General features: G+C 31.3%; 1 protein-coding gene across 1 annotated transcript in view; it reads right to left on the reverse strand.

Moving 5' to 3' along the window:
• Positions 1–843: 843 nt before the first annotated feature.
• The window catches only part of LOC129224105 (regulator of nonsense transcripts 1-like), a 368,488-nt gene continuing 353,375 nt past the window's right edge, over positions 844–15,956 (reverse strand). Inside the window, exons 18-25 of the mRNA XM_054858511.1 lie at positions 14,585–14,727; positions 14,400–14,442; positions 13,189–13,320; positions 11,666–11,756; positions 8,878–9,036; positions 8,228–8,358; positions 4,720–4,842; positions 844–2,158 (exon numbers count right to left, since the gene is read on the reverse strand). Of these exons, the coding sequence (XP_054714486.1) occupies positions 2,033–2,158; positions 4,720–4,842; positions 8,228–8,358; positions 8,878–9,036; positions 11,666–11,756; positions 13,189–13,320; positions 14,400–14,442; positions 14,585–14,727 (948 nt within the window). The 3' untranslated portion in view covers positions 844–2,032. The remainder of the gene's footprint in view (positions 2,159–4,719; positions 4,843–8,227; positions 8,359–8,877; positions 9,037–11,665; positions 11,757–13,188; positions 13,321–14,399; positions 14,443–14,584; positions 14,728–15,956) is intronic.

Raw genomic sequence — 15,956 nt, forward strand, 5'->3', positions numbered from 1 at the left:
TTAGAAACTTCTGTTAATGAAGAACATTTGACGTAACATTTTTCATTAACAGAGAGATCATGTCAGACTGTAGAAGGTTCAGTTTTTGATACAAGAAAGTTTCCTTCGTTCTCGGGCGGGCTCGGATTTTGGTCCGAGACAATATTACTCGGGCTCGGTTATAAATTTTCGGGCTCGGACGGGCTCGGTTACAAATTTTCGGGCTCGGGCTCTCAAAAATGAGCCCAAACTCATCTCTAATGCGTGTGCAGACACAAATACACAAACTCACGATTGCGAAAAACATAATTTGAATTCAAGATGTCAAAATACAATTTTTTTCGGATACATTTACATAACTAAATAAAGGCATTTGAGTATGTTTAAATTCTCTGTAGAAAACATTTTATATTAATTTTCAAAAAATCACAATTTGTAAATCATACTAATGTTAAATTTTAAAAATTGGCAACTGTGCCATAGGCAATTAACTGATACTTAAAAGTAATCTGGCAACTTCTAATATGTCTGCAAGTTGTAGAATGTTTTGTTTGTAAGTTGATTTCCCAGTTCACTGTATGCTACTGTATCCATAATGTGGCTTTATTTCTTTTTGTTAAATCAACCAGTTGTGATCTGAATCGTTGCTTAAAATCGCTTTTTATTTTTAAGTTACCTGCTTAAACAATTCTAATAAAATACAATCTTTCATTTTCATTTTGACACCACCTAATGGAATTCCTTCCTAAAAAAGCTGAGCAAAAAATAATACAACCTTTTGACAAGTGTTAGTCACGACTAAGTAGTTGGTCATGAAGCTGTAAGAAACTAGTACCATGAAATAAAAAAAACCTTCACAACGGGTTAAGGAAGTTAAATTTTATTTGAATTTCATCACATTCAAATGTATGATAGAAGCTTTATTTTGTAAAACAAATTCACAATGGTCATTTGAAATTTAAAAAGCATATTTTCTACTCAAGAAATTTTGACTAGGCAAACAAATATCAAGATTAAAATGAGATTAAAATAATTATTCACATTTGAATAGCAAAAGCAAAAATCTACATATGAAAATTTACGCTTACTATGAAATTAATTTAGGCTTTATTTTTTTTGTATTCCAATTAAGAACTTAAAGCCAAACATAAGAATACTTGGACACGACAGTACTATACAAAAAGTTGTTAAAAGTTTGTACTCTCTCAAGAGCTTCTAGTGTTAAATTAAAGATTATTGCAGCAGCTATCTTTTGCGTGCAGTGTTGTCTCTGAAAACCATGTATGATTGAAAATAAAACACATTTGTATTAAAAGGTATAAACAAATGTGCTACATGCTCAAGTTTGGATTTTACACATATGTACACTTAAAGGTTTTGACCATTTTTCCATATTATTAGGTCAGCACTGAAATAGCTATTAGCTCCATTCAACCAAAGTGAGAAACTGGCTGGAACAGAGCCTTGTCCTACTGTTTAGTGCCCAGTGGTCCCTGCCAACTCTTTAGAAACATTCACAAAAATAAAGCCAATTCACAAAAATATGCTCATAACATTTAACCATTAAAACAAAATTAACAAAAAAAAAAGGGGGGAGAAAAATACAAAAGAAAATCACATAAGCAAAAGTTTAAAAAAAAAAATTAAAGAATTAGATGATACAGGTTGAATGATCACTAGCCGTGTGAATATGTCCAGACCCTCACGCAAATGCCAGCTCACGAAGCACTTCCTCTTAAGCTTCCACCAGGAGGGCGACTCAGAGATTCGTTAACTCAACTCGATTTCTTAGCTCAGTCTGCAGAGCAATTCTCGCTCCTCGGGATTGCTTCGGTTTCTCGTCTCGGCCCATTCGAGACCGCCGTAGACAACTTTTCAGCCGGCAGGAATCTTAACTGGACACATCAACACCATCAACGCCTTCCTTCTTGTGGTAGAGTGGATGTTTTTATTTGTTTCTCTCATTCTCTGTAGCAGATATGAGCTACTTTCTGCTTTGTGTAAGTAACACCAGTGGCTTGCAGGCCCCACTGATCTAGGCTCATCCTTTATTTCAATACGGCTGCGAAAACTGCCCACCTTGGGATGCGGCAAAGTAAGCCCTATCCCCTTGATAAGTGGAGTCTTGAGACAGCATCCCTTCTGTCTGAGAGCGAAGTTCATCAACAAGATAAGTGTCCTGAGGAGGAAAAAAAATTATTATAGGAGTTCAGCTTTCATATTCATTTCTGAATGTAAAAGTTATGAGTTTTAATATATAAGTACATTTTTTTTTTTTGTTATTTAAAGACTACAAAAGTCAGTTTTGTATTAAAAAAACATGAGATAATCACATAAATGGAAGATCATTTGTTACTGTTATGCTTTTTCACATCCTTACGTTAATAATATAGCAGCATTTAAGCGAAAAGAGAAGAATATTTGCTTTTAAAAATAACATAAGAAAACATATCAAATGAAGTCGAAATTGCTTGTAACAAGCCCCAACTTAATGACAGCCGAGATTTGGAGAGAAAAGCAGGCACTTTGTTGGTGCAATGTATCTATAAATTAAGTCGATTAGAGCTCGCTTGTAATGAACAAACACTTTACTTTCTTTTAAAAGCATTTTATTTCCAAACAGTCCATAAAATTTTTTTTTTTGCTGAAAGTAGGGGTTGATATATACGAGGGCTGTTTTTTTTTCAACTTCCGATCGTGCCGCTAGGTGGCAGGGCGAGCTGCATCGGCCAGCAATGCACGACAGTCGACTGCGCACCTCTCCTACTACAACCTCACTCGTTTTCGGGCGTCCGACGCCATTACCAGTTTATCTAGCGACACATAAACATAGCTACCATGATAGAATCTCCGGCCAAGTGTGAGTTGCGAAGTGTCATTCGCTTCTTGCAAGTTGAAGTGTTATCCGCAGCAGAAAGTCACCGTAGAATGAAACCAGTATACGGTAAAAAGCTTTATGAGTGACAGTGCAGTGCGTGATTGGTGTAGGAAATTTAAAGATGGACGAGGTGACATTCATGATAAAAGGGGCCAAGGACGAAAGTCGGTCGCAAACGAAGACCTCGTTGATGGAGTTGACCAAACTGTAAGAAGCAATCGAAGGTTTACGATTACGGACCTATCCGATCAGTTTCCTGAGATTTCAAGGTCAGCCCTACACACTATCGTAACTGACAAGTTAGACTACAAAAAACGCTGTGAAAACCCATCTCAAATCACTGGCGGCAAACTTCTATGAAGAAGGTATTAAGAAGCTTGTACGCAGGTATGAAAAATGCCTCAATTTAAATGGCGATTATGTTGAAAAGTAACTAATGATGTACCTAACTTTTGATAATAAATTTATTTAACTACTCTCACTAGTTTTATTTTTATATCACATCGGAAGTTGATAAAAAACAGCCCTCGTATATACATATATGTATTGAGTAATAAGAACAAAATGCATCTTTGATAAAAAGAATAAGATCATACAGTTGACTTCTGCTACAGTGCGATCCGACTTACGCGAAATGGATATGACGCGAGTTTTTCAAGAGCAACAAATTTTAGAAATAAAGCGAATTTCTCGCTCACAACACAAAAATATTTAGAAAGGAATCATGATGCTAAGTTTTGGCTTTGTTATTCACTACTAAACATTAGCTTCGTGAATGTACTTTCATCCTTTCAGCATCACTGACTGCGCAAGTTCCCACACACCGCACTATAAACATAGCTTTATTCGTGTATATAATCTCCACTCTTTATTTTTCATCCATTTATTCTAAATTTGAAAGGTGATGAAATATTATAGCACCTAGGCACACTGTTTCACCTAAAGTTTGAAGATGGAAACAAAAAGCGACAATACAAGAAAAGTTAAAAGATTCTTAACATGCTTTAACAACGAGAAAGTGGATACGTATAATTAAAAGTCAAGAAAAGCAATCCGTACAAGTCCAGACCTTAGTTTTAATAAGAAGCTTGCAGAGTAATGTTTAGGTAAAATGCAAACAATATAAAATTGAATTCTGCTCTTGTATTGTAGAGAATAGAGATTCTGAAAGAGGGGTGTCACCATATATTTAAATGTTATAAAAGAAAATGCGCAGCTACTGTAGCGTACCTAAAAATATATTAGAATGACAATCAGATTACGCAGCATAATTCATCATCTTCAATTTTAAAGTTATAAATGAAACTTATTGTATCTACTGTATAGTACTCTTACAGTGCAGTGTTTAAATAATGCAGCTTTTTTAAAATACCGTAAAAATTTAGCTCTTTATGTGAGCATCAGTAAGATATAGTAAAAAAATGGTCTAAAACAGTTTGAAAGGTGTTTAAAAATTTCTAAAATGTCACATACACAACACTTTTCCACAACGCAAAATTTCGACTTACGCGAGGAGTCTTGGAACGGATCCCTCGCGTAAGTCGGGATCCGACTCTCTACAGGAAATGTAAATCATACCTTCCAAACTTTAAATTTGATTACATTTTTTATTGCTGAACTTAAAATTTCTTAGTTTGTGTGTGTGGGGGGGGGGGGGGGGGGGGGGGTCTAACAGTTAAGTGTCACTGCAATACCATAATGGGGAAGTTAAAAAAAAAAAGCAAAATGTAAGGTTTTTAATGCAACATCAAATTTTTAATGATAAAAAAAAATTATACAAATAGTGTGGAAAAACAGATTTAATTGAGCATTCAAAAATTTTCAACACTATAAATATTGTCCTATGCATCATAAAAACTTACTTGTGATAGCTCAGGCTGTGACAAACCAGGTTGTGATAGTCCAGGATAATTAGGTTGACTCATCTGACTCATGCTTAACTGACCTTGAGTGAGGGGACCTTGCGAGAAACCACCCATCAAATCCTAAACAAATGAGATATTTTAAAAAACATTTTCATACATATGATTGCTCAAATAATCAAAACAAAGCTGAAAGTTATTTATAAAATTACGCAAATCTAAAGACTGAAATTCAGTGAAATATATACAGGGTATCTGCTACATTTTGAGTTTTGAAATCCATGACTTCTGTTCGTAACTTTCCATGACTCACAGATGCGATTTTTCCAGAAAAAACATTAATTTTTCACAAGAATATCTGAATGATTGTTTTATTTCAATTAAAATGCAACCATCTGATCTATGCTTTGAATATATGTTTCTAAAAATTCAAATTAAAGTTAAATATAACTAGCTCAACTACTATTATAACTAAAGACCAATTTATACAACAATGACTGGTGATACACATGAAAAAATTGTAACTTAATTATTTTGCTACCAAGGTCATACATTTATAAAACTAAAATTTTTGAAGATATGTTTTGGATTCCAATAAATCCAACAAAATTTTTATATGGGTAAGAATTTACTTGCAAACAAATTATTTTTTTCTGCCTCCTAAAAAACTGATACAGGGATAAAAACAGCCCATAGTCAAAAAAGAGGAAAAATTGCAAGACTTAAAGAAATGCTAACAAATGAATAAATAAAAGAAGCTTGCATTTATTTAAGATTTTAACAGTTATATCTATTTCATTTACCACTTTCAATTTCCCCATAGCCAATAAATCTGGCAAAATTAAAACTTTATAATGTGACATATAATGCTATAAAACTTCCATATAATTAAACACTTACTACAAGCTGAATCATTGGACACCATAATTACAAAATGACATTATCAGTGTGGCTAACCTTGGAGAAACAATTTGAGGAGCATTTTGAAATTTGTAAAGAAGCTGGGTATAATCTATAAAAATCATTAAAAAACTAAACCCAATCTAAAACTTTTGAGCTTTGATGGTCATCTTAAGCACTAGCATAAAAATGATTATTTTTAAATTAATAAAAAAAGTTTTAAACACTATGTCATGATTTGAGAATATAAGCATTTTTAATTTACAATACTTACATGTCTTTCATGATAAAATAGCATAGTATAATTAAAAGAAATTTGAATTTATTAAGATCTTCAAGAGCTATATCTTTGGTAAGCCTGATAAGCATTAAAACTAAATTTGAAGAATGATGTTGGTTTAAATTAACTCCGATGGAATAGGACAAACATTTTTGAATGGGCGTGGCTCTCTTCATTAAAAAAATAAATAAAATATAAGAAGGGTTAAAAATATTAGTCTACAAAAAGGTATTAATGCCTAAGCAGTAGAATGGCAAAAAGCAGATAAAAATGAGAGATACACCCACCATCGATCTCCAACATTCCCCCTCTACTCTTACTTCACCCTCTTCACCAACAGCAAAAAGTTCCTTACTTCATTCTACTCAAGAAAGAACGTGTGCCTCAGCAAGAATCCTGATGGGAAGGTCGGGGCAGAAGGGAGGTGAGGGGGTATTTGCGTGATCGCTAGAAAGTGGCTTTGAAATGGGCTTGGCAAAACAATGAGCGTACAAAATAAAGCAGCATAAAATATTCAGCAAAAAATAAAATACATACAAGAGGGGTTGAAAATAATAGTCTACAAAAAGTTATAAAGGTTTAAGTAATAGGAAGGCATAATAGACAAAAATGAGCAAGTGTTATGGAAGCGGATGCAATCGGATTTTGAAATGCATAAATGCTAACGCTTTCTATGTCATTTGCTTTCTGCGTCATTCTCGAGCTTTTTTTCCTCCCCACCCATGAAACGAAACTCCTTTCTTCTTTCTATCTTAGAAAGAACACGTGAGTCAGCAAAAACCCAACTTCAAAATTCTCAGCGGCCGGGAAATGAAAAAAGTACAAAAAGTAGAAAATCGCGGATTCGCAGATTTTCATCCCTGCTGATATGACATACAGTAATATTTCAATCACTAAAAATACTGAAAAAAAGTTTTCATTGCAAAATGATTTTTCAAAACAAAAGAAGTTTCAAACAGGCAGCAATAATGATATACAGCTACTGATCAATAGTGAAACATTTAAGCTTGATTTATATTTCTTTTTTTCTTTTGAATTTTTTAAAATAAATATTTTATTTTATAAACAAAAAATGAATCTAAACATTCTTAATTAATTCTTCAGACTAATTTTATTTTCTAAAATCTTCATTAACTTACGACACTGCTGAATAGTAAAGAAAAACAAGGGAGTATTATAGAAGTGGATGTCATTGGATTTTGAAAAATTGGGACTGATGCATAAAAGCGTAAGAAAGGGCTAAGGTGCGTAAATTTTGCACCTTATTTGAACAATTCGATAAATATGCATGTTCTTGAATGCAAAATCCATGCCCAGTTCTCAGTTTCCATGATTTTGGAGCATTCTTTGCTGAAAATAATTTTTTTTCCATTACCATTTTCAATCAAAGTCAAAATCCTTGAATTTTTAGGTGCGCGGACACCCTGTACATAGAGATCAATATTGGCAAACTATTTTGGTTGCCATTAAAAGCAAATTGATCAGTTGCTAGTTTTTCTCATTGCCACAGGTGGCATTTTAACGACGTAAATAGAAAATATAAGTTAGAAAATCGAAGGATAATGAAATATTTTATTTAATTACACACTTGTGTTTTCTACGTGCACACCTTGCTAGTCAACAATATGCTGAAAGCATACAACCATTGTCGACAGCCTCACGCAGCATATTAGTAGAGATCAGAAACAACATGGTGTATATGGTGCTTGTTAGTCTGCTTCATTATTACATCTCCTTGACAAACACAATGTTAGAGAACTAGAATAACCAGAAGCCACAAGGGTTACAGTATCTCAGTGCTGCTGAAACATTGCACTTATTCTGGAAAACAAGCTTTACTATTTGTGTGCGTACCGTCTCATGTAGAAACATTATGAATGAATACTTTTCTTGGAACTCTCTCCTTGAAGGTATTGCCTTCATAGAGAAATAATATTACCTACTCAATGTATGCCATGTTTTTCCTCATCCCTACAGATATGTTGCATAAGACCCATGACAATGCGGTGGTATGCTTTCCGCATATTGTTGGCCTTCAAAGTGTGCACATAGGGCACAAAAGTGAACATAAATAAAATATATTGTTATTCCTTGATTTTTTAACTGTTATCTTTTCTTTTTACATCAATAAAGTGCCACCAGGTGGCAAAATTTCAAAGTATTTTTAAAATTTTTTTTGCAAAATTCTTGTTTGCATGATCTTTAAACATATGTTTGAAATTTCATTCTGTTTCAACCAGCAGAACCAGAGTTATAAGCCTCAGATTACTGTCAGTTTAATTTTAGTATAAGAAACTTGAATGCAGCAACTAAAATAAGCAAAATTACCTGACTTGCTTGACTGTTAAATCCTGTTTGGGATAGATTCAAAGATGCTCCATTAGCCATATTACGACCATTAGTGCTTTGTCTTCCTCCTCCTTTTCGAGTTGCACTACGATTTCTTTGATTTTGTCGAGCTGCAAAATGCAGGCATAAATAAATTTAGAATAAGATGTCAATGGAAATTGTTATTCTAAGAAATTTTTAACTGGTATCATTTCATACACTATCTTGTAGTTCACATCAGGGTTTAGCCAAAGTTTAAAAGTTGCCTAAAATATTTAGCTAAGTGCATCATGCTTATGAATGCTAGTTTGCAAACCTTTGTACATGCTTCAATTTCATTTGTAAACTAAATTTCAATTGATATCAAAGAATTGTTAATACACAAAATAAAATAATAAAATACACAATAGAAGATTTTGGGAGTTTGTCCTATCAACCCACAAACTCAAATTTAAAAAATGAGCTAATCAAACAGCAAATTAAATAGCTATGGCAAAAAAAGTGCCATGTTAGACCCTACATTTGTCCAAAATACTGTGAAATTGTCCTTTCTGCTTTTTTTGAAAAATGCAACAGTTGGTTAAACCCTGGTTCACATAACTATAAAAAAATTATAATTCATGCAACAATAAAAACATGTTTTGAGTTACCTTGTAAAGCTTGCTGGTGTTGGTTGTAGAACCTTGGTGGTATGTGAGCCATATTTAAGAACATTCCAACAGGAACAGGAAGATTTGCAACTGCACTCTGTGCTCTCTCGGGACTTATGTAAGAAATTTGATCGTGAGGTCGATTAAAGTATGCTGGACCTTTTCAAAGAAAAAAAAGGTTGTAGAGAACATCAAAATATTTACATAGTTGCCAACTCTAGAAAATCTCAATGGGTAAAAAACTTCTGCTATTTCAACAATCAACACGTAAATCAAACCTATAAATTCTATAATCAGAATGAATACACTTGCATGTTCTATTTTCAAAGAACTTTTCTTTTATCAAGTTTTATTAAATTACACTATTAGATATTTTTTTACAGTTACACAATAAATATTGTTCTTTGTCATTGCCCAAAACATATTTGTTAGATCTTTATTGTTAATAAATTTCCCACATTTCATAGTTACAATAACTGATATGATTGTGTAACCTTTAAGAAAAGCAAAAAATAATCTCTTCATATGAGTTCACTAGAGAAAAGTTGTAACCATGCAGTTTGATGAATGGTTGGCTCGTGTTAGAAGCCAAAGAGTAATTTCATTATTTAAGTCATCAATAAAATTTTGTAAGAGCCACTGATCTAATTTCAGTATAATTTATTAAATAATCAATGCACATCAAGTCCCAATAAAATATAAAATGTGAACAAGAAATTTTGTCCAGAACTAAACGAGCCTACTTTCCCTTATACCATATTGACTTTCTGATCAATATTTTCAAAATTAGCTAAAATCGCAAATTATTGCAAACATAAATTTTTAACGTTTATTTTAAATTGATTTCTAGAAATAAAAATATACCTCGCTCATCTGAAGAAAAATATGCATAGAAAATAAATTCATGCTTTTTTCTTCCTCTGACTTTTACTGGGAAAGTAGGCTAAAAAGGGGCCAAGTTTGATAGAAAAGATATAATGAGTAGTCAGTGTCAAGGACAAACGAGTTTCATGGCTCTTCCTTGAATCAGAGGAGTAGGATTTCAATTTATTTAGAAAACTACTCTTTGATAACGAATTTCCAACTTGCCAAGTTAATTAAGGGGGAAGGAGTAATTTTTTTCATGTAATTTATTGACAACTAAAATTAAATTAAATCATATTATTTTTAACACATAATGGCACTCTACTCACATATAATTGTATATTGCTGTCAGGGTTCATACTCAATTCGGATGAAAAAATTCCATGACTTTTCCAAGACTTTCTCATGACTTCATAAAAATTTTCATGACCTTGTTAAACGAAGAGAATGGTACTATTTAATGTCAAACCTTCCAAATTTCGGAAGTGGGCATTTGCAAGACTTTTACATGAATGCCACTACCTCATCAAAGCACTTACTTGACTAAAAAAATATCAGTGCACACTGCAGAAACTAGTAAACTATTCTTATTTGTCTTTATCATATAAACTTCAGTTAAGTAAAAATATAGTGAATGCAATATGCTGATGTTTAAATGTCTAATAATTATTAAAGAAAGTTAGTGAAATAAGTTATTACTAAGTTTCGGATTGTAAATTTACTTTAAAAAAAAAAAAATGCCATTTGGTCTCAACAGTGCTTCTAATCATCCATGTAACTTGAAAGTATTTTCATTCATTGAAGTTAAGTCATGTTTATCAGTAAATTCATTTTTCTAAACCAGATATTGCAGCTGGCCACATGGATCAATTTTGCGAGCTGCACGTTGGGCACTACTGTTTGACTATTAGAATTCCACTATTTGTATGCTCTATCGCCTGACTAAAGTTTTCATTTTCTAAAGCTTTCAACAAATTAAGATAAACTCTGACAAATACAAGTGGTTGAAATAAACTTGGATGCAATTAAATTACTTTTTGAGTGGGTGTGGTGAAATCAAGAACATGCTAAACCCACTACTACGGAATATAACATATAAGTTCTAAAAATAATGGTGAATTCAAAATTAGGGATGTTTCAGCAGTAAAATCACATTACAAAATAGGCGGGCAAGTGTTACAGAAGCGGATGCAATAGGATTCCTAAACTCAGATTCGTTTCTGAGATCGTTCAATTTTCGAGTATTAATAGCTTTTATATGCAATACGGTTGAATCACTCAAAATTTTAATTCTCTACTGTTCTTTATTTCTGCCCAAGACATTTTTCCATGACTTATATTGAAAATATTAATTTTCCATGACTTTTCCAGGCCTGGAATTTATTTTTTTCCAGGATTTCCATGACCCGTACGAACCCTGTGTTGTTGGTGGTGCAAAATTATAGGAGTAGAGATGTGCACAGCATTGTTTTGCAAAAAATATTCAAGAAACTGTACAAATGTACAGTTTTATATTACATCTAAGTCTGTTTATGGGCAAAAATTTAACACAACAGAACAAAAACTGGATTTTAACCCTTTAAAGCAATACAAACAAGGGGGAGGGGGGTGCAGTTTTGTTTTTGAAATTAATATACAACTTAAAATGGGAATTTCACAAAAATAAAAAATGGTCAAGATGAGAAAGTTTTTTCTTTTTGATTGATTTGACAACAAATCACCTCTTTTATAGAGAATAGTGTACATTTATGCAAAGAATTTTTCATTCCTTCATTTTTTATACAAATTAGAAATTCTACTAAATTTTCATTTACAAATTTCTGTAAAGCTTAAATTCAAGCAGCCAAAGATTCTGATACAGCTTGCAAACGACAGTCTGTCAATCCTTTCCAGACTATTGTTATAATCAGGCTAAATTGTTTACCTCCATTCATGTGAGAAGAGCGATCATAAACACTTCCAGGAATCATAGCTTCACGAGCATCATACATAGCAGTATTCATGAAGTGAGTGCCCTGAAAACAGGATAAGAATTTATAACAACAATTTAATTAACACATACAACCGATCAAAACATTGTACATAAATGTTAACTCACCAAAATTTTAAAAAATGCAGTAAAATTTGATATTTACAGTGAAGTCTCAAAACTTCAAGTTTTGGGAATCCAAGGTTCTGCATTTGTGATAACGCAACATCCTGGTAAATGGCATTCGATCATCCCAATTTGAGGTATTTGAATTTGTTTTAAAAGCTAAGAACATCCAAAGTTAATATTGACTTTTCAAACAACAAGTTTCAAATGAATGTTGATGGGGATGAGTATGATTTGAGTGTTTCATGCGAATTCACCGTTTGTTTAGCAACAATAAAAGGAGGTCACAAGCAAATAGAAATTATGTTCATCTGAATATATGACTATAGTTGGAGTAAGCCTAACCTGGCAGTGACATAATACCATGATTAGGATCTGCACAGCCGTAACAATGCCCTAACTATAGTTTACAAAGGAAAGCTTTGACATTACAGGTACGAAAAAAAGCAGGTGGATCTGGTAACGCTACAAAAATATCCAGTTGTCCATGCCAGTGAAGGCCAAGCTGAGTATCTGATGAAGAGGATTTCTACATCACTTGCAAAAGTGCAATGAAGAAATTAGATCCAAATTGAAATTAAAGTGTTCAGTGTTGATTGGACTAAGCAGATTATTCAGAAAAGTGAGCTTAACTGACTTTATTTAAGTTCTCCCCTTAGAAGTAATTTTTAAATTAAAGATTTTTTTTTCTTTTCATATAAACTCACTATTTTCACTAACAGCTGAAACAAAAATTATCTTTGTCTTATTTTTTTTCATGTCTTACAACTTATTACACTTCTTGATAAATCGTAAGATTGTTCATTATGTGAATTTTTATAGCTGTCATGCATTTGAGCTATCTGCAACAGCCAATGATTGAATTTTTTGGTACATTATGTAACCTACTTTAAAGTTTCATTAACTATTTGTTTTATGATGACTGTATCTTCAACAAAAACTTATCACACAAAAGTTTTCCCCAAGCGGAAATAAAATTTATATCAATGATAGGTTAAGTTTAAAGTTATAAAAGTTGTAAGCAGGTGAAAACAATAAAATAACCACAAGGAAAAATTAATAAACATTAACTGTTCAAGAATAAATAATATGAAGAAGCAAAATAAAGTAAGGCGCAAAATGTGGAAAGATAACAATAATTAGCTAATTTAATGAAATAATGTAGTTTTATGTGTAAGATAAGTTATATTTCGTGAATTTTCACTTTTTCAAATAATTCCACGGTTTATGAAAGAAAATATCAAATGCAGTGTTTGAAATATTGATAAAGCATAAATGTTAATGAAAAATTTAATGCATTTTGAATAAAATAAATTTCAAGTACTGAAGAAATACACAGTTTAATAACTTACCGGGTTGATGGTATTAATCAACTTTCTAGGTTTACTGAATTGAATCATGCTTTCCTTTAAATTATTCAAGGGCCCTTCAACAAGAACTTTATTTTCCTTGTAAAATGTCAGCAAGTGATTCCACAATGTTTGCTAAAGCAATATACAGACGCATAACATTAAAAAATTATTAATGTAATTGTAAGCTTGCAAATTGTTTCAAATGAAATTAAGATTTATTTGTTCAAAGGTAAAAAAAGCAGAGTTTTTATAGTGCAGAATAGAGATAAGTTCCAGATCGTTTGGATAAACTTCGTTGAATTAAAAATATTCGATTCTCTTTAGACGAAAATAGGCTATTTCTTTTTCACATAAGTGAAGAACCTATATAAACATTTATTAAATAACATTCAGAAAACTTAATTTGTTGTAAAGCTAAGAGAAGAGTATTGCTTTTGTAAACTTAAAATACAAAAATAAGGAGATTAATGCTATTCATCATAAAGCTGAATTCAATATTTTGAATACTGTAGTAAGAATGGTGATCTAACAGAACATAACTAAAATATGAATAGGTCAATTTGAAGAACCTTTTTTTTTTTTTTTTTTTTGAGAAATATGATGATGAAAATCCAGTTACACTGATTCTGCTTTGACTTCAATTGACAATAAGTAAATCACATTATAAACACACAATTTTGTAAAATTGATAGAAACAATTTAAAAAAAATACTTTCGTATGCATAAATCCTTTAGAAAGTAACAAAAATACAAATCATAATTCCAGTCAATGTAAAAAATTTTATTGATTTCAATAATTTAATTTTATAAAATTAAGATTAAAAAGATTTTGTTTGTAAGAAAAACAAAGTCAACAAATTTTACTTAATGTTTTGACTTTCATTCATGGATTTGATTATTTAGGAATACATTTTCAAATTTAATGCAATGCTACTCTATGGAAATATAAACAAGTATTGTAAGTATGTTATTTTACAAGTATTGTAAGTAAAGACATATGTTATTTTTAATGAAAAATAAAAGAGATAGTGATTGATTTTGAAACTTAAAATTTATATTTTGAAGAAATATATTTTTAAACAATTTAAAATTCTACAATAAAACATTGTAGTTTCCAACTTGTAAGCAACATTTTAGATTAAGATCAGCATACATATCAAAGAAATATTAGACAAACGATAAATTAAAACATTTAAAGAAACTGAACTTACTTTGGACAAAACTTTAGGGTTCCCAACAATTATTATGCCATATCTAAAAAGAATAATGAAATGCATATCAAATAAAACTGAAACAAGAATAAAAAATGCATGTACAAATTCAATATCATTAATTCACACAATTTAAGACATCATAAGATTATACTTTCAAAGTTCAAAAATTAGAAAAAAGTTACCTAGCTCTTGTAAGAGCAACATTTAAACGTCTAGGATCATTCAAAAATCCAATCCCCTGATGTTCATTAGATCGTACACAGGACATAATAATCAAGTCCTTTTCTCGTCCTTGAAAGGCATCAACACTGGCAACTTCTATATCCTAAAATTGAAATTTAATACTTTATTTAGACAACCATCCAAAGTATTGGTTAATTTTTTAAACATTTCATATCATTTTTTTTATTATTTTATGTATTGACACTGAATATGCATGCCCTCACGGCATTAAGCTTTAACATTTTGCTTGTTGCTGAACATTGTTTCAATTTAACTACAAAATCAGCAACTACCGAAAAAATTTGACTAGATACATTTAGTGTTTTTACAACTAATGAGGATGTGATTTCAACATTCTTAACAAGAATTTTGGTTCTTTAAAAATTAAACATGATTATATTTCTTCACTACAAAAGCAATACAAGAACAATAAATTCCTATTTAAATTCACTGAAAATCAAGGTCAATTCATATAAACGGAAATTTTGATAATTGGAGATAGGTCAGGAATAATACATTCAACTTACATATAAACACATTTTACCAACAATTTATAAAATTAAATATTATGAATTGTGTTAGAAATAAGAAATGAAATCTAGATGTTATGATAAAACCTGAAAGAAGTCTTTTCGAAGCAAAATGAAAACACTTTGTGTCATTTACAATAAACTGAATCTTTATTAGTTGTTGAAAAAAAGAAAAAAAAAATCCCAATAATTTAGGGGAATTAAGTGTTCGATGAGATTCAAAATTTTAGGCATCAAATTTGGCACCTACGATTAGAAACCTGGGCATCAAAATGAAATTTTTGCTTACAAAATACTTAATTCAAGGCTGATTTCTAACACTATATGATGATCAAAAAGATACAGTACTACACAGAAATTGGCAACAAAAAGAAGCAACAAATTGAATTATGCATAAGTTCACAGTAAAAATTCTGGTTCTTTTTAAATAAAAAATTTTCCATTTAAATCCACCGTCTTCCCATTTTATCAATCTCAGGACAGAGTACATATGTTTACTTGTCGCTCATAAACTCTTTCAGTGTAATGTCTGAATTTAGATACTTTACTTGATTTCTTTAAAGTTAAACCAATTTTGATCAGAAATATTTTCTCGATGAATAACCTGCAAAAGTTAGCTGGTTATAAAAAATCTACCATGCGATCGATTACTGCTTATTAATCGGAGCATACCTAATGTGAAGGCTTAATTTAACTTTTATTGAACCACCATTTCAAAATTTTATCACTATGAATGGCTTAAAAAAAGTCAAATGAAGAACAAATCATGACCAGTGTTTGATTCCTAAAAAAAGAAGGGCAG

The sequence above is a fragment of the Uloborus diversus genome, chromosome 6 (assembly GCF_026930045.1).
Source record: "Uloborus diversus isolate 005 chromosome 6, Udiv.v.3.1, whole genome shotgun sequence".
Taxonomy (NCBI): Eukaryota; Metazoa; Arthropoda; class Arachnida; order Araneae; family Uloboridae; genus Uloborus; species Uloborus diversus.